Source organism: Mauremys reevesii, linkage group 7 (assembly GCF_016161935.1).
Source record: "Mauremys reevesii isolate NIE-2019 linkage group 7, ASM1616193v1, whole genome shotgun sequence".
NCBI lineage: Eukaryota > Metazoa > Chordata > Testudines > Geoemydidae > Mauremys > Mauremys reevesii.
The window spans coordinates 104,339,065-104,356,823 of NC_052629.1; the positions used below are offsets into that span (position 1 = coordinate 104,339,065).

General features: G+C 44.7%; 1 protein-coding gene across 2 annotated transcripts in view; it reads left to right on the top strand.

Annotated features, from left to right (window-relative positions):
• CHCHD6 (coiled-coil-helix-coiled-coil-helix domain containing 6) overlaps positions 1-17,759 on the top strand; it is a 172,236-nt gene that overhangs the window by 130,132 nt on the left and 24,345 nt on the right. Inside the window, exon 10 of one of the 2 annotated variants that reach the window (XM_039546042.1) lies at positions 16,966-17,045. The exons of the other annotated variant lie outside the window; for it this stretch is intronic. Coding sequence (XP_039401976.1) covers positions 16,966-16,977 — 12 coding nt within the window. The 3' untranslated portion in view covers positions 16,978-17,045. Of the gene's footprint in view, positions 1-16,965; positions 17,046-17,759 lie in introns of those variants that run through there. 2 annotated transcript variants of the gene reach the window in all.

Below are 17,759 nucleotides of genomic sequence, written 5' to 3' on the forward strand. Positions count from 1 at the left end.
ACTAATGGGTTCCATGTGATTTATACCCTGAGAGGTCAGTGCCCAGTTGTTCCCTACAACATGAAGTTTGTTCCTTCCCTATATCCATTCCAAAATGCTGTGTTTAGTTTGTAATGTCTTTAGTTAGGTGGTCTGAATGGCTCCAAGATTAGTAATCAGATGTATTCCCTTTCACCAGTCGATTCAGATCCATCCCTGGTTGGTAGTGTTTGAAAGTAGTTACTCGAGTCTGATGGCTGTTTGCTCTTAGTCCAATGGGAAAGTGTCTGCATCAAACATGACCATTGCAATAAGCATTAATTGCAGCTTTTGCTGGCAGTTATAGAAATTAGGACAGGGATACTGAACCCCCCTCGTTCTAGGAGGTGGTGCTTTCACGTTAGGGCTATGGGACATAGGAGGAGAAGTGTTGGGCTACTGCTTTTGTTGTACTTCTTCTGTGGATAGAGATCTTCTGTCTCCAGGGCTGTTAAATTGGCACCTTTCACCAAATCTAAAATTCATGTGTTTTTGTTCAACTTTGCATAGTGTATGTATCTCCAGTAAAGGCAACTTCCATCCCTTTGTGAGACTGTTCTGCCATCTAACCGATCTCCTTGCTAGGAGATACTTCCTAAGACTCCATGTGTATTTTGCATGCCATTACTCCTAACTACACCTTTTCAAACCGCCATAAGTAATCTTTCTGCCTTCTTAGTGCTTGACACTCTGATACAAGAAGACCTGAGGGAAGCATTCTGTTATAGTGGTTAAAGCACAGAACTTGGAGTGAGCTCTGCTACTAACTTACTGTGTCCTTTTGGAAGATACTTAATCTCTCTGTACTGACATCTGTAAAATGAGGTTAATTCTTACTCACCTTTGTAAAGTGCTTTAAGATCTTATGAAAGGGCCTTTATAAATGCAAAGTATTCTTAGAATTTATTTGCAAAACTGCTCACATGCTAGGATTTGAACTAGCTACCTTTGTAATATAAAGCAAACAATACACAGTCTTTAGAGGTAACTCGGTGCTGCAGCGTTACACGTATTGAATAGTTTCCAGAGAGAGACTGGCCTACCATTCTGCTGTGTAAAGCCTGAGCATGTGTCCAGAAATGCAGGAAAAATTATTTTGACAATGTGTTTAGTCTTTGTCCCTGATGAATGCTGAGTTTGTCCTGTGTAAACAGGCGTTAGGTTCAGCCAGCCTCCTGCTCTGCATTAGCCTGATAAGATACGGTGAGGAGAGTTTAAAGATCATAATCTGTCCGGTGGCTCCCTGGGTACATTAGGGGAACGATTTAAAAATAATGCGACCAGAAAACAGTTGTTTTATCTTTAAAATGTTTAGTTTATACCCTGTAAAATCTTGTCTCCTCTGCCTCAGTTCTTCAAGCTCTCTGCTTGCCCTCTGCTCAGTTATCTTTCTGTCAGGTCCCATTGCCTCCAACCATCTGGCTCTGAATTTTACTCCACTCAGATCAGCCTGCACCACTGTCCACAAGGACTGAGTTTGCTATTTTTCTGAGTGGATCATCTGCTGGGCCACTTCCCCAGGTCAGGTAACAGAAATAATGTTTACCAGATTCAATCCACCCTGCCAAGCACAGGTCAATTGTTTCATATTTTTGAAGACTCCTAATTTCCCTGAAGAATAGGCACTTTGGGATTAGGTATCTGGGAACTCTGCAGAGCACCTGTACATCTACTGTGATGAATTGGCACTGTATCCTTTACTCACAGGGATTTAACCCCCATCTGTTTTTAAGAGTGAGTTTAATGCTGGGTAATCCCAGTACACTGACGTCATCTAACCCCAGAACTGGTAAACCACCTGTACTGGTGGTTCCATTTTCCTCTGTGTGCTGCTTTGTATGTGGTGTTCCTCAACCCTGACCTAGTTGGACCTCCACTCATGGAAAGAGAAGAGTTGGTTCTCTACGGCCCATTTCATCCTTGTTGGCAATTTTAGCAGAAAGACTAAGAGGGCCAGTTAATTACTGGTGTGCTGGTGATTTTTATTATGTGTACACCTGTCTTTTAAAAAGTGGGCTTAAGCCCCAACCACTCACTCCATGCAGGCCACCAATGACCTTCAGTCCATTGACTCTTACAGTTTCCTTTTCAGGGAGTCTGAAACGTGGGTCTACATGCTCTAGCCTGGGGAAAAAATAAGCAAATTGAACAAAAGGCACCTTTAAACGTAATAGACATTAACAGCCTCTGTTATTCTTTGCTTCCTTAATTCAAAATAGCCTGTTTGGATTATTTTAAAATTCTGCTTTGTTTCCTTCATGGTGTTTCCTACTCATGACTGGTAGCTGGCCTCTGTTGTTGTTTTTTTCCCTCATAAAAACCCCACGGCTGGCCCAGGTCAGCTGATTTTGACTTGTGGGGCTCAGGCTCTGGGGCTGAAGAATTGCAGTGTAGACATTTGGGCTCAGGTTGGGGCCTGAACTATGGGACCCTGTGACGGTGGAGGGTCCCAGAACACAGGCTTTAGCCTAAGCCTGAATGTCTACACTGCAGTTTTTAGCCCCCGAGCCAAGTCAGCTGACCCAGGTAGCTGCTGCTGTGCTATGGATCTTTTATCCCTGTGTAGTCATACCCTAAGAACCTCCTTTAGCTAAATTGGTCCTGGGCTTTTGAGTCAGGAGGATCAGAATTCTGTTACTGCTGTCACAGTGCATTTGCAAAGGGGAATAGTGTACAGAAGTAGTGATAATTGTGAAGACGCTAGGAGGTTGGGTACTGTAGGACAAGAGTGAGATGCATCGGAAAGGCAGAGTTGGAACCTTGAACTGGAATGACCTGGGTACTGTAGAATAGGATTGAGGTGCACTGGAAGAGCAGTGGGTGGTGAGCTTGACTGTGCGTGCCGTGCTATGTCTGGTGTTTGCCTGTGTGATAGAGTCTCAGAGTTCATGAGCACTAAATTCACCTATACATGTAAATCAGAAAGCAGGTCAAGGTTGCTGTTGAGCACGTTAGGGAGTAATGTCCAAAAAAGCCATATCAATTTCATTCCTGCCAGCCTGTCCTAAACTCCAGTGTGTCTTTGCTAGGTCATATTGGCACCACTTTTCTGTGGAGGTGGAAAGGTGCTTCAGAAGCCATTGAATGTAAACCTGACACTTTGCACCAGCTTGTTCTGAAATGGGCTGTCTGTTCACACAGAAGCAACAGCAGGGACTTGAGACAGCAGATAGCTTTTAAGCTCCTTGCATAATGCAGTATCAAACCAAAAGGGAGGGGAGGGGGAGAGAGATCCCAAGCTGCACGTGGCATCTTTTGTGAAGTTTCATCATGTATTGCCAAGCCTTGATATTTGCTGCACTAAACCACCATAAAACCCAGTGAAGTCTCTCTGATCATGTGGGTGTCTCATCAGGTCTCCTGTGCCTGAAGATACAGCCTGGGTCCATGCAGTAAAAATATAAATAAATAACAAAAGACAATATTGTGTGCTGTGCTTCTAGTGCTCATTCTGTGACTACCTACAGAAATGACACCAAGCTAAACTTGTCTGTTCTCAGTCAAGGAATATCTGAAACCAAGGTAGTGAAACCATGCAGAGGGCCTCATCAGCCCTTCAGACTTAGAGAGATGGAAAGAGAAGGCAAGGTTATTTACTTCCTCCCACTGTGCAGTGAAATTACCTTGATTTTCTGAAGGCTGGACACTGTAAGAGTGACCTATTTTGTGAGAAGTTATCAGCCCTATCCCCAAAACCTCTCTCAATGACCTCATTTTTCTTTCTAGGACAAAACATGAGGTGGTATGGTTGGGTATGAGCAGCCATCTGAATAGTCTTGCAAGGAAAAGAGAGCTGATGGTTTTAAGGCTACTTTTAGTTTTGCCCGGTGTGGGTTGTCCAGTCAGATATTTCATGCTTGGGAAATGTGAGCACTTGGGAGCAGCTGCTAATTCTAGCTGGCGTGAGCACCTTTTCCTGCTGATCAGCAGTATTTGTGGCTAGTTGTCAGCCAGATGTCAGTTTCTTGGTAGCTTGTTTTCACTGCTTACTGCCTTGGCAGGACAGTGATTGAGGGAGGGAGAGTGGGACTTCATAACCTGCTCATGTAGAGAGTTAAAGGCCCTGACTAATAGGAAAGAACATATCTGACTCAATTCACTCTTTTACATGGAGAATGCTTTCTGTCGCCTCTGTCAGCTGAGAAGAGGCGTCCAGTAAATACCCTTCAAAGACCTCCCAACCCAGTAGCAGGTACTCAATGTAATTGGCAGGATGTAATACATGTGCACTGTGCCTGGAGAGACTTGACTTGGATCTGGATCACAAGGTTAATGAGTCTGGTCATCTTGGTCCAGTCCCCAATGGATAGGAGTCCACTCAGCGCAGTGTGCCATGATTGACAGACCCTCATTCAACAGCTGGATTTAATGGGAGGCTGGGAAGTGTTGTCATTGAAGATGGAGGCAAATCAGCAGAGCTGTGGGGGGACTCGGGACTAGTATAGCTGCCAGTCACAGTTAGGTGGATCATCTCTGTGAAGCTTTGGCAGAGCCTGTCACAGTGCTGATGGGGCTGAAGTCTAACTCCACAAGGAGGAAAACAATTTAAAAATCCCCAGTAGGAAGCAGATCCATTTCACTGACTCAGCTGGTATCCTCTACTGTGGCTTCTCTCCAAACCTGCAAGATTCTGCTTCCATCTTTGTGGTGGAGGTGAATTGTGTTCCCTTTATGGAACAAGTGCAGCCCCTTCACTGTAGTTTTGCCACCTAGCCCTGGAGCTCGATGCTATATCTGATTCTATAAGGGAAGCCTGCTCTTCCCAACCATAAATGTGAGTCTCCCTCTTTGAGCCATCCTGTTGTTTGCTGGTGAGTTTGAACAGTGAAATAGTGGGGAGGTGGCTACACTCAATAGATGGTGAAGCAGTGGAGAAAGAGATCATGCAGCACAAATAAATGGGAGAAGTTGCATATGCCTTTCACAAAGGAGTTAGACATGGGACTAGCACTGCTGTAGCAATGTGTCACCTTGCAGGAAACTTGTAACTGAATCTCAGACCGACCCAGCCTCTTGCTTCACGAACTGGCAGAGTCTGAGGGTGGTGTGGGGAAGACATGCTTACCCGCTGGTGTGGCTGGTACTGGTGAGCGCCAAAGGGGGGGGTCCAGTCTTCCCCCCACCAGAAGGATGCTGGTTGTGATATGACCCCTGAAAGCAGGAGCTTAAAGCAGCAGAAATAATGGAGGACCTGTGTAGCTTGCACTAGGTCACTTCTGCTCCATTCTAAGAAATGCCGTTAGATTAGAATTCAGGCCATGGGTGGTTTATGGACAGGCTATATTGTGTGTGGGGAAACCACTTATAAAATATAGGGTGTGCCAACTATGCTCTCTCAAAGGGAGAGTGCCCAGGCATTCACCACCATCCCAAGAATTTTGCCATTTAGAATGTTAGACAGCTGGAGACCTCAATCCTGCTCTTGCTGCCCCTGTTGTCTCTAAGCACTTCATGTTCCTGATTTACCCATCTCTTTCCAGAGTCCATGCTCAATTTCTTCCCTTCCCTCTGTGTCTGCCTGCCCTTGTATTCCACCTGCCTTCTTCCACTCTCTCTAGGCTCCCTCTCTCTCCCTCCCTCCCTCCTCTCCTGTCCTCTGCTCTATTCTTTCTTTGCTTTCCTTTCATTTTCAAATCTGAATTGGAGCTGACATCAAGATGCCTATTCTTTGTAGCACTGAACTGGCAGTTTGGAAAGAGGAGGCTGCAGTTTCCTTAGGGGGCAAGGCAGAGTTCAGTGCCTGTCTTACTTAAAATATATATCTCAACATGGCTGACAGAGGAGCAGAAAAATCTCTAGGCTCTGAGTATTGGAGGCTCATAAGAACATAGAGCGTGGGTCTGTATTCCTTGCGCCTCTCTTGCAGAACAAGGGTTCAGAAAGCTAAAAGGTGAAACTGCACAGGGGAGAGGAATAGAAGTAACTCTCAAAACAATGGTAAGGGAGAGGGAGACCCCTGGGAAAGAGGATGGGGGAGGGATGTGTGTGTAATCATCACACTTTTCTCCTTCTTTCCTCTTCCCTTTATACAGCTCATTTCAACCCTGAACAATTCCCAAGGTGCTTGATATATAATTATGTAAACTTTAACCTTTACAAAATTCTGTTTCCCTTGGGCAAGTAGAAGATTAGTAGCTTATCATCCTAGTAAAGGAGGGTAAGTAGAGATGGTGAATTTCCAGTGTAGCTATATGTACAGGAAACCCTTCTCCCACCACTGAGATGCAGCCACCTGAAGGTTGAAGCAGAACAGCTGTTTAGCAACCCAGCAACTCTGCACAACAGCTTAGGACAGGAAGCGAAGGGTAGTATACTGAGTTGACACTGCAGTAGTCATTTTACTTAGGCTGAATGTAACTATCCAAATTGCAGTTTGGCAGGACACCGTGGTCCTGACTTCTGCAAAATATGCCACGGGATCATTAATGGTCATTGGAGGTCAGGACCTCAGCTTTATGAATGTTGGGACTTCCAACATCATGTTGCCTTTCTAGCACTTGGTTTAATACCGATTCTGAGAGAAGAATGCCACTCTTTACTGTTGCACCCTGGTGGTCTCTCATACTCAAAGTGATCAAGCCTATCCCTGCTTAAGCTGTGATCACCTCAGATCTCCCAAAGTAAATTACAGGAATGGTTGCGGGATCTGTGCCAACCAATCTTCAAGTGTCATTGGAATGTAAGGTGCCTGCCCGAACAAAGGAGGTGCACCAGATCATTGCCCAGTAGAGAAGAGCAGAATCCTTGCCCAGAGTGGCCCAGTTAAACCAAGCACCAAGGCACAGAGAAAATGAACGCGCGCGCACAATGTAAGGAGTATTCTATAGACGGACTCTAGCAATGCTAAGGCAGAGGGTGCTTTGGGGGTCAGGAGATCATCCTTCATGAAAACCACAGCTTAAAAAGTTCCGAATATAAATACAAAGAAGTGGCTGCTACATATTTTTCCACTCCTCCTCCTTCTCTAACACAGAGGAAGAGTCTATGAAACCACAGTTTCCTTTGTGATTTGTCAGCGCAAAATGATCAGAAGAGCTGAAGTCTGGATTGGTTGGGTTGATGTTGCCTTCTGTTCTGATGCTGGCAGTTTTTGTCGAAGCATCAGGGCCTCAATTGATTAGGTATGTTCAGCTGCTGTTCTACTTACAATTTGTTCGGTATTTTTAGGAAGTTGTGCAGATGAAGTGGGTCGGGGAGGAGGAGAGAGGTAAATGCTGTTGAGTGTAGATGAATTGGCACATGCCATGCTGCGAATTCACCCTTTAGTTTCTACAGTATGTTTTTCTTGTTTGTATAACAAAAAGAATGTTGAGTGGCAGAGGGGAATTTGGTGCGCCTGAAAAGAAGGGTCTGATGGTCCTGGCAAGAGCCAAGCAATATTACAAGCTTCCCCAGCTCTGCTGATGTAGGTCATTCCTGACCTGCAGAACGCCTTGCTATTGGAGCTTTGAGCTCCCTATATAGTTCTCCCAGTGTCCCTCTATCCTAATCACTAGCACCCTCTGCTGTTCCAAACCTGGGTTCTCAACACCGCATTGCTGATTCACTGTGGTCCTGACCTGCTGTAATCTCTGTTCCCCACACTTGATCTCTCCTGAACAGTCTGCTAGCTATTCCTCGCTTGCTGTGTCTATAACATTTTTCTTAAAAATTGCACTCTGTTACCAGAGCAGCTTTAGTGCTCAGAGTAAGGCTAGACAACAGGATAGTAAAATTGCCTGAGCCCTGTCCACCCCTATGCTCCCAATGTTGCTGCCACTTGTGTGGAGCTGTGCGAGTGGTCGTGCAGAGATGGGGAATTTTTTTTTTTTTTTTTTTTTAAATAATGCTAGTGTAGACTCGGTCACTGTTTGATCATTTTGTGATATGGATAAACCTCCAAAAAGGGTAATGCAGGGTAAGACATGCCCATGGTCAGTGTCACCTGTGTACTTGGGCTTTGAGTAGGGTGACCAGACAGCAACTGAGAAAAATTGGGATAGGGGTGGGAGATTATTGGCACCATAACCTGAAAAAGCCCCCAAAATCAGGACTGTCCCTATAAAATCAGGACATCTGGTCACCCTAGCTTTGAGCCCAGGTCTCTAGAGGTAAGAGGCTGTTGTGTTAACCCTGCTACTGCATTGCTTGCCAAGTCTGAAAATCTAGGTACTTCATAGAAGCTGTTACTTGTTTGACCTTCATGCATGAAGCAGTTTCTCTTTAAAATGTTTTTTCCCCTTTATCAGTTATTCATTGAAGAGTGTCTTTGCATCTGTAGAATTTTGAAGGGTAGCTATTATTTTACCATTTTAATTTTCCCAGCTGTTCAAATAATAGTTTTAACCTTTCAGTGCCTGGAAAGCAGTGCTTTTCACATCTTCATTGCTCTGCATTGTAATTGTTCAGCTTTATTTGATAAGTTATGCACAGAAAGGCTATTTTCTTTCTCCCCTTCTCTAGAGGGTTATCCTGTGAGTTTCTCTCCAAGTCTCTGTGACAATGGTGTGGTCTGAAAATAGGGCTGGGTGCTAGGAACTTGTGAGTTCTAATACCAGCTCTGACACTAACTCACTGTGTGACCTTGACCAATCACTTATAGCCTGATTTTTCACAGGTGCTGAGTACTTCCAAGTCCCGTTGAAACCAGCATGAGTTGTGTGGGTGCTCATCACCTTTGAAAAATCAGGCCACTAGACTCTTTGGATAAGTTTCCCCATCTGTAGAATGGGAATAATGTCACCAGAAAGTGGTTTGAGAAGATTAGTTAATATATGTAAAGTGATATGAAGTGCTCAAATACTATAGTCCCTCTCTAGTCCCCATCTATTACAGCCACCGCACTGACTGCTGAGGACAAGACAGAACTCCCCTGTCAAAGCTGTCCACTAATCTGCCATAGGATGTTGCCAACTGATGGTTGTGAGGCAATCTAAACTAATGCAGAATTCCCAGCCTGTGCTGATCTTCCCAAGGTGGGCAGTACCTCCTGGGTTTCTGAGCAAGCAATGAGAGCAGCAATGTCTTCTTCAGAGTTCTGTTTTCCTTTTAGCTTTTGTAGTAAGCATTGCATCTGTTGTCAGGACCTTGCCATGGGTGACAGAAGGTGGAATTTGAAAATAAGTGACAATATCAGGGTATTTTGGACCCATTCTTGTATTCTCATTACATTTTTTTTCTTTCCTCTCACATGTTTAAGAGAAGTTCCAAGAGTGATTTATATTTCATCAAATTGAGCGTGAAATATCTGACTGCAAAACCTATCAATCTGATCCCATCTATCTCTATCCCTTTAATTAGGGAAGCCCTGCTGAAAAATGTACCCATCAGCTAGTGAGAGATGGTGTAGTCCTGGACCCTTGACATAAATCTTGAGTTATCCAGGTGCCAAAATGCTGTCAGAACTGACAGATTTTAGAAAAATACACCCACAGGCAGAGTATTATCCATTATTCTAGCACTGAGCAGTGGGCAGTAAGGAAAATCAGCAGAGAATGTGTCTTTATCAACTTTAATTGGCTTTTCCCGTTGATAAAAATCAGTGTACTCGGCAAGGGACAGAGCCCATCCGGCAGTTTGATCTTTTTGTCCCAGAGCCAAAGGATTCGATCTGTCTCCATTGACATGTGACATGGACTTGTCTCAGCACAACTCCTGGCAGTGAAGCAGATTCTACAGCCTACAAAGAGGCTGCCAGGCTGCGCTCGGTGAGTGACCATGTTTAAACAAGCGTGAAGAATGAATTACTCTGTCTGGACGAGAGAAGTTGGATTTCATCTGCGCTCTAGTTGCTGGAAACTTGCTTCAGAGAAAAGCAAACTTAGTTTAACTTTTCTTCAGGCGCTGGCTTGTTAAAGCTCCTGGATTATAACTGGACACTCCCCAAAATTAAGGATCTGGTGAATGAATATTCCAGTATAGGGTAAGATTTCACAGCTTTATAATAGCTACAAGAGAGGACTATCCTAGGGTCGTTTGGGTTGGAAGTGCTTCTTCTGGGTCATCTAATCCTGCATCCGATAGAAAGGGGTCGATATCTGCTTTGGATTTCTACAGTGTAGGTGATTCTGCAGCCTCTCACGGCAGCTTGTTCCATTGCCTCAACCGTTCTTACCAAATTTATCTCAAGTCTTCCTTGTTTGTTGCAGCTTAAGTCGATTGCTACTAGCTTTACAAAAGCTTTTATTAGACTAAATAATACATAAAGTTAACCACAAATCCATTACTTGTTTTCTTCATGTTGACTTGTGAGTTTAATTGATACCTTTATTTATGATCATAAAAATGAAAGATCAATTGATAATATCTTTTAGCACTTGCCCACCCCTGAAAATCCTTGTGATTTCTCAGCATGTTTCTTCTGCTTTCTGTTCTGCTGGACGAGCCTCCTGTGTCCTATTGCATAACTGTTGTAAAATACAAGCAGGACTATGTGCAGATAGGTGCTGGTTTACTAAATTGATCTACTTCTGCTGCTATTCTAGAAACTGCACCACATCCCACCATGACTTTGAGGGTCCCATGAGCCAAGCTGCAGGAGTCTGAGCCTCTTAAACTTACTTACAGTGCTGTATACATGCTTCAACACTAATTTTTAAACTGATGCAAATGTCTCTAATCCAAATTAATGAAAGTAAAGTCAGCTCTTTGCATGTTCAAAACCTGTACCATAGGAAATCTCCATTCCCCTGAAATGGATTATTGTGATCTTTTAGCTTGTAACTCTTTGGAGCAGGGACTGTCATTTTCTATATGTTTGTATGGCATTCAGCAGAAGGGGGCCCTTGATCTGGTTAGCTTCTAGATGCTACAGCAATATAAACATAGGATAATAATGTGACCGGCATATTGTGCACACTGGCTGAATGTATTGGCTGGATGTTTCTGGCACTGTGATCAGCAGTGAAATTGTAACTGCTAGTGTCTTAAGTGAGTTTCAGAGTGAACATATGTCTGAGATAAATGAGAGGGTGAGTAGTGAAGGCCATTCCTTTTCTTTCATATTCAACCTGTCTGTTTGCAGGCCCAACACAAGGTATTTTGTCAGAGTTCTTTGAAGCAAAAGGAAGACATACTTTACATTTTTGGAGCATACATACAAAATCCACGTGAATATCCTAAAACTTCGAAATGTGGTTTCTGGCCACCTTTCAGTTTGGGTAATTGCATTCTGCTAATCTAAATTGCCTCTACAGTTCTACCAGAAAGCAGTGTTCTTTACTTCCTGCCTTAACCTATTGTGGTATTGCTGTGTGCTGTCATGTGTCACTATAAGGATGGCTACATTTCAACAATGGAAGATATTATTTTGGTGTGTATAACCTGTAAAGGTGGTAGAGAAATACATAATTATTATGAAATATAAATAATTCTAATGGGTGTAAAAAACTGATGAAGGACCTCAGGATTTGGGTTACCAACATTATTCCAGATAGTGAGACTCTCCCTTTGTCTGGTGATGCTGTCTGATATCTCTTCATCTAGAGTAGTTATGCACATTCTAGGCACTTACGCCCGATCATATGTTGGCAGGCCTTGTGGTGTAAATATGGACAGAAGGTGCCAGGGCCCTTGTCAGTCATTCTTTGAATGCCTGTCAGTATCTGTTTGGCCAGTTCCCTAGTTAGTTCTGTTTAAAAGAGGACTGCATTAATTTTTGTTTCTCTGAAGCCTTTTGCACTCTTTAATTGAGCTCAGTGAGCTGTTGTCTGCACGGCACTTCAGGATTTTTGTCTTGCCAGGGGCTCTGTGAGTACAGTATGTATTGTATTGTAGGAATGAGCTCCTTACACTGCAGGTGCTGGAAGAGGAGCAAGCCACATACAGTGAGAGACAATGCCTCCAGGGATAATGAAAACAAGATGGCACAGGGGATTGCGGGAACGGGAGTCAGGATAGCTGCCTTGAGCATCACCTTTTAATAAAACAGCTATTTATAGATCAGCTGAGACTTTGAAGAGTAGATTGTTAAATTAATATTTACATACTAGCTTCATTGTTTTTCCCTGAAAATCTCATTTGCATTATTGCTTGGACTGAAATGCAGCTTCCTGTTCTCCAGGCACACGCATGTGCTCAATAAAAGAGACCACGGTATGAATCTGAAAGCCATTACTTCCTGCCTTACAGTACCTCACCTCCCGATGGTAGCGTTTTCCCTTCTCTTTGTGTGTCTGTCATTGCTCTCTGAAGGAACGGCTCACAAAACCCTCTTTGGTTCCCAAACACCCAGGACACTCCTCATGAACTGATCTCATTGGAGAGAGACATGAAACATTTTTGCTTAGTGATTCCTAATTAATCTCTGCCTCTTGGAGAGAGACTTGAATTGCTGATGGATTGTGGATAATTTAGTAACTGATAGACAAATGGGATGTATGAATGGTGGTAACTTAAACCAGGTGCAAAATCCCCCCTTCCCTATTTGCATCTGTTTGAATGTGTTCTGTTGTAAAGGCTTTTGTTTCTTTATACCTTTTTAGCACCAGTGAACCAGCAGCAAGAATAATCACTTCTCACTGAACATAGCAGGCTTCACACCTGGATGAGGAGTTTAAACCTCTTTGTGTGTTTCAAGAGGGAAGAGTTCTCTAGCTGTTAGATTTGTGGCTCTGCCTTACACTCATTAGATATCTTGAGCCAGACATTACGCTTCTCTGTTTGGCCATATCTAGATGGGTAGATATTAGTTACTTGGTAGGCCTATTGAGATTGACTGGATATCTGGAAAGTGCTTTGAGTTCCTTAGATGAAAAGTGTTATTGAAGTGTAAGATATTTACATTATCTTTTCATAAAACTGATCAGGGTTCTGATTCACCTCTGTATGTCTTGTCATCTTACCTCAAAGCCATTTAGACACTTTGACTGCACAGACACTGAAACATTTACACACAACCCCCCAAAGGTACTAACAGCAGAGGCTGAAGTGTAGACAGGGCTCAGATGGTTTTACCACCATGTCTTCTAACCTTAAAGCAGGGTTAGGTGACATAGTGGTAGAAATGCCTGAGACCCAACCAACTACAGCAGAGGTAGGCAACCTATGGTATGCGTGCTGAAGGCGGCACGCTAGCTGATTTTCAGTGGCATTCACACTGCCTGGGTCCTGGCTGCCAGTCTGGGGGGCTCTGCATTTTAATTTAATTTTAAATGAAGCTTCTTAAACATTTTTAAAACCTTATTTACTTTACATACAACAATAGTTTAGTTAATATATTATAGACTTCTAGAAAGAGACCTAAAAATGTTAAAATGTATTACTGGCACGCGAAACCTTAAATCAGAGTGAATAAATGAAGACTCAGCACACCACTTCTGAAAGGTTGCTGACCCCTGAACTACAGTCTCTGCTATTAGTGGAGCTGCACTGGTGGTGTATGTTCTCGCTATGCGTGTGTTTAGGAGTTGTCATTGTCCCTCAGTCACCCAACTGAGAAAGAAATATGACATGGAGAGGGGGAGAGATCCACTCAATTGTGAAGCTGCCTTGGTGTGGTGCTCGGTTGCTGGCTTCAGATAATGTCTTTTCACCAGTTTACCAATGGCTAGGGCAGTACCATACAGCTTCCTGCTGTCATCTTTGCAAGAGCACAGGAGGTTCTAGTGTGAATTCAGGATACTGGGGGCAATGCGGTTGGAATAAGCAGTAGAGGAAGCCTCTTTTTGAAAGAATGGAAGGTCCCCACAGCAGGAAAGCGCTGACGTGACCCATCACTGAGTTGTTTTTTTGACTGGCACTGGGTCTCTCACTTTGCTGATGGGTCATTGATTAACCCAAGTTGCATGCTGCCATAAGCCTGTGTGTGTCTCCATGCAGATTCCTCTGTAAAGCACAGTCACGGTAGTTCTTTTTCACTTTGCTTTTCCTGTCTCTTAAGCTGAATTGTGCCGGGAGGGTGAGCATGATGCAAGGTGCGTAATAAATTGGTGGACAGAAGTATTGGAGAGGTTAGTGAGAGGGAGAGGTCTTGAGATGCCCAAGAAGTGCAGCTGTTAAGGAGGCATAAATGTGTAGTGTCACATCTGTTTAACTACAAGACAGAACTTCCATCGTGAGGATCAGTCAGATATTAAAAAGAGGAGAACCCTGCTTGATGTGTGATTTTACTCTCCTCTCCCACATCTGTGAGAGAGGGGCATATAAATTATATACTGATGAGGAAGGATTGTCTTGTGGGTAAGGCACAAGCTTGGGTGTCAGGAGACATGGTATCAAAGCCAGGAATAGACCCTAATTCACTATGTGACTGTAGCGAATCAGTTTCCTCTCTCTGTGCCTCAATTTCCCTATATATAAAAATAGATATTTTGCTCTCTGTCTGTTCCTCTCTTGGCATCTTTAACATACCTATCACTGTGGTGTCTAGGCACTGATACTTCACAATGGATTTATGATGATAATTTATTAAAGTTCGTAGAGGTTTATAAGATCCTTGGAAATTAGGCATGAGGGAAAGGCAGTATATTATCATGAATCCTGTTAACTGAACATACTGAACCTTTTAGGAGCTATCCTGTGCCACCAGGAAAACCGCAGCCCTTAGAAATATTTATAAATAACTCTTCATATGGTTGGGGCAGCTCCTGAAGCCTTGGTCTATACTCCACTTCTGAATAGATTTCCCTAGAGGATGGTATTTTAAGGGTTAACATGGACCACAAAAGGAGGAGCCAGGACAGCCAGCCAAATGATACTGCTGGCTGAAACTTGATTTGCAGTGAGAGCTTGAGATGGGAGGAGAGGACACTATAGCCGACCCCAGGAAGGATGGATACAGGTTCCTTGTATATTCTGAGTCCAATGGCTGTGCCCATAATCTGTGCTCTATCCCATCTGTTGCTTTAACTTTCACACTGACTGAAGACTGCATCTGAACTTGGTGTTCTGAGCTCGACCACGTTTTCCTGTAACATATTGATATTTGGGGGGAAGGGAAAGTGGATTCCTACAAAATTTCAAGGTCACCTCCTTGAGAGCTGATGATATTAACACAGGGATCGGCAACCTTTCAGAAGTGGTGTTCCAAATCTTCATTTATTCACTCTAATTTAAGGTTTCGCGTGTCGGTAATACATTTAAATATTTTTAGAAGGTTTCTTTCTATAAGTCTATAATATATAACTAAACTATTGTTGTATGTAAAGTAAATAAGGCTTTTAAAATGTTTAAGAAGCTTCATTTAAAATTAAATTAAAATACAGAGCCCCCCAGATCGGTGGCCAGGACCTGGGCAGTGTAAGTGCCACTGAAAATCAGCTTGCGTGCCGCCTTCGGCACCTGTGCCATAGGTTGCCTACCCCTGCATTAACACATCATCCATAGATACACAGGTACTGAGGCTCAGGCTCAGTCACTGTTACTCTCAAACACACTCAGGGCTTGGCTACACTTGCGAGTTAGAGTGCATTCAGGCAGCCCCGGGCGCCCTAACTCATGATGCATCCACACTGGCGAGGCACGTAGAGTGCCCGGACTCCGTGGCTGGAGCGCTCCTGGTAATCCACCTCCACGAGAAGCATAACGCTTGCTGCAGCCCTGCTGGAGCGCCTCAGTGCCAGTGTGGGCGCCCTGGTCTATTAATGCGCTCTGATTGGCCTCCTGAAGTGTCCCACAATGCCTGTTCTAGCCACTCTGGACTCTTTTAACTCTACTGCCCTGCCCTCAGGTGACCAACTGTCAGACCCGCCCTTTAAATTATCTGGGAATTTAAAAAATCCCCTTCCTGTTTGCTCAGCCAGGCGTGGAGCGCTCTCAGCGAATCTTTCCAGGTGACCATGCCTCCACACGCCAGGCAATCCCCAGTATGGAGCAATGGCGAGGTCCCGGACCTCATCAGTGTTTGGGGGAAGGAAGCTGTCCAGTCCCAGCTGCACTCCAGCCATAGGAATTACGATACCTTTGGGCAGATATCAAGGGACATGATGGAAAGGGGTCATGACCAGGACGCACTGCAGTGTGTCCCGAAGTGAAGGCGCTGCGGAATGCTATTGGAAAGCGCACAAGGCAAACCGCCACTCTGGTGCTGCCCCCATGACCTGCCATTTCTACAAAGAGCTGGATGCAATACTTGGGGGCAACCCCACCTCCACTCTGAAGACCACCACGGACACTTCAGAGCCAAGTTCAACAAGGCAGGAGGAGGAGGAAAGTGGGGGCAAGGGTGCTGAGGAGGAAGGAGACAGCCCGGCATCCGTAGATGCATGCTGCCAGGAGCTGTTTTCAAGACAGGAGGAAGGTAGCCAATTGCACTGGCCAGTGCTTGGGGAAGAACAAACACCAGAGGAGGTGCCTGGTAAGCAGCTTTTATTTTGCGAAGGAAGTTATTCGGTGCAGCCTCTTGGGGCGAGGAGGGTTAGGGCTGCGTGCATCCTTAGATGCGAAATAGGGCGTTGATGTGCTCTCTCACATCGTGGTAATTGGCCTCAGTGATCTCTTCAAAGGTCTCATGCAGAAGCTGGGCAATCCACTTGCGCAGGTTCCTTGGCAGAGCTACTGTGCTCCTTGTCCCAGTAAGGCTAACATGTCCACGCCACTGTGCCGTGACGGGTGCGGGGGTGCCATTGCTGCACACACAGGCAAGCTGCATATGGGCCAGGACGGAAGCTGTATTGTAGTAGAAGACCCTCCCTTGCTTCCCAGGTCACCCTCTGCAGCGAGATATCTTCCAGAACGAACTCATCCTGTGGAAAATGTAGGAACAGTGTTCAGTATAGGGGCCCCCTGCGTCTATTGGCTCTCCCCAAGGCACAGAACCCCAGAGGACAGTACGGCTGTGAAACAGTCAGTCCCCCTTGCTCCTGTGCTTGCTCACCATTTTGGGGTTCCTGTGGGTTATGTGCGCTCGCTTTGGGATGGGCAATTTCTGCTATTGTGTACACTGTGCTTGTCTTTAAGTATGGCCGAAACATTGCTCTGTCTGGTGTGAACAATGCTGTCTCTGTTAAATGTTGCATTTTGGCTTTACAGATGCAACCTTGAGATCCCAGCCATCCTTGTTATCAACAGATGAAAGACTCCAAAGAATTAGGAAGCGTCCGCGAAGAAGCAAAGAGGACATGCTGCATGAAGTAGTGCAGCAGTCCCTTAATGAAAATCAAAAAGTGCAGGAGTGAAGGGAGAGTGAAAGGAGGGTCTGCCAGCGAAATGCGGGTCGCTGGCACCAAAGCACAGAGCAGCTGTTAAGCTTCATTGAGTGCCAACTGGACTTGATACAGGCGCTTGTAGCAATGCAGGCGGAGCACTTCTGCACCCGCTCCCCCCTGCAGCCCTTGCCCCCAAACTCTTTCCCTTGTGCCAGCATGTCACTGCCAACCCACTTTTCCCCAACATCCGGGTTCTTATCACCACAATCTGCCTCCAACACCTGTAGCTTCACCACCAAGCCGTGCAAACTATGACCCTTACCCACTGCACTCAACCCCCATCGCCATGCATTTTAGCCAGCCTGAAGTGCAGGACTCATTGCATGGCACTCCAGACAGGAAGGCTGAGTATGATAACAGGACGTAAACAAATCTGTGATTGTCCCACACAGCACAGATGTGTCATGCCCTTTCTATTTCCCAAGCAGTTGTTTCTTTTCAATAAATGATTTTTTTGGCTTTGAAAACATTCTTTATTATTGCATTAAGTAAAAGATACCGTAGCCCAGGAAAGCAACAGGCACTGCAAGTCAGTGAATTGGACATAGCAAACACGGATTCCTACTAACATTGGAACCACTGCACTTCACTCCTGTACAGGATACCAAACATCAGTGG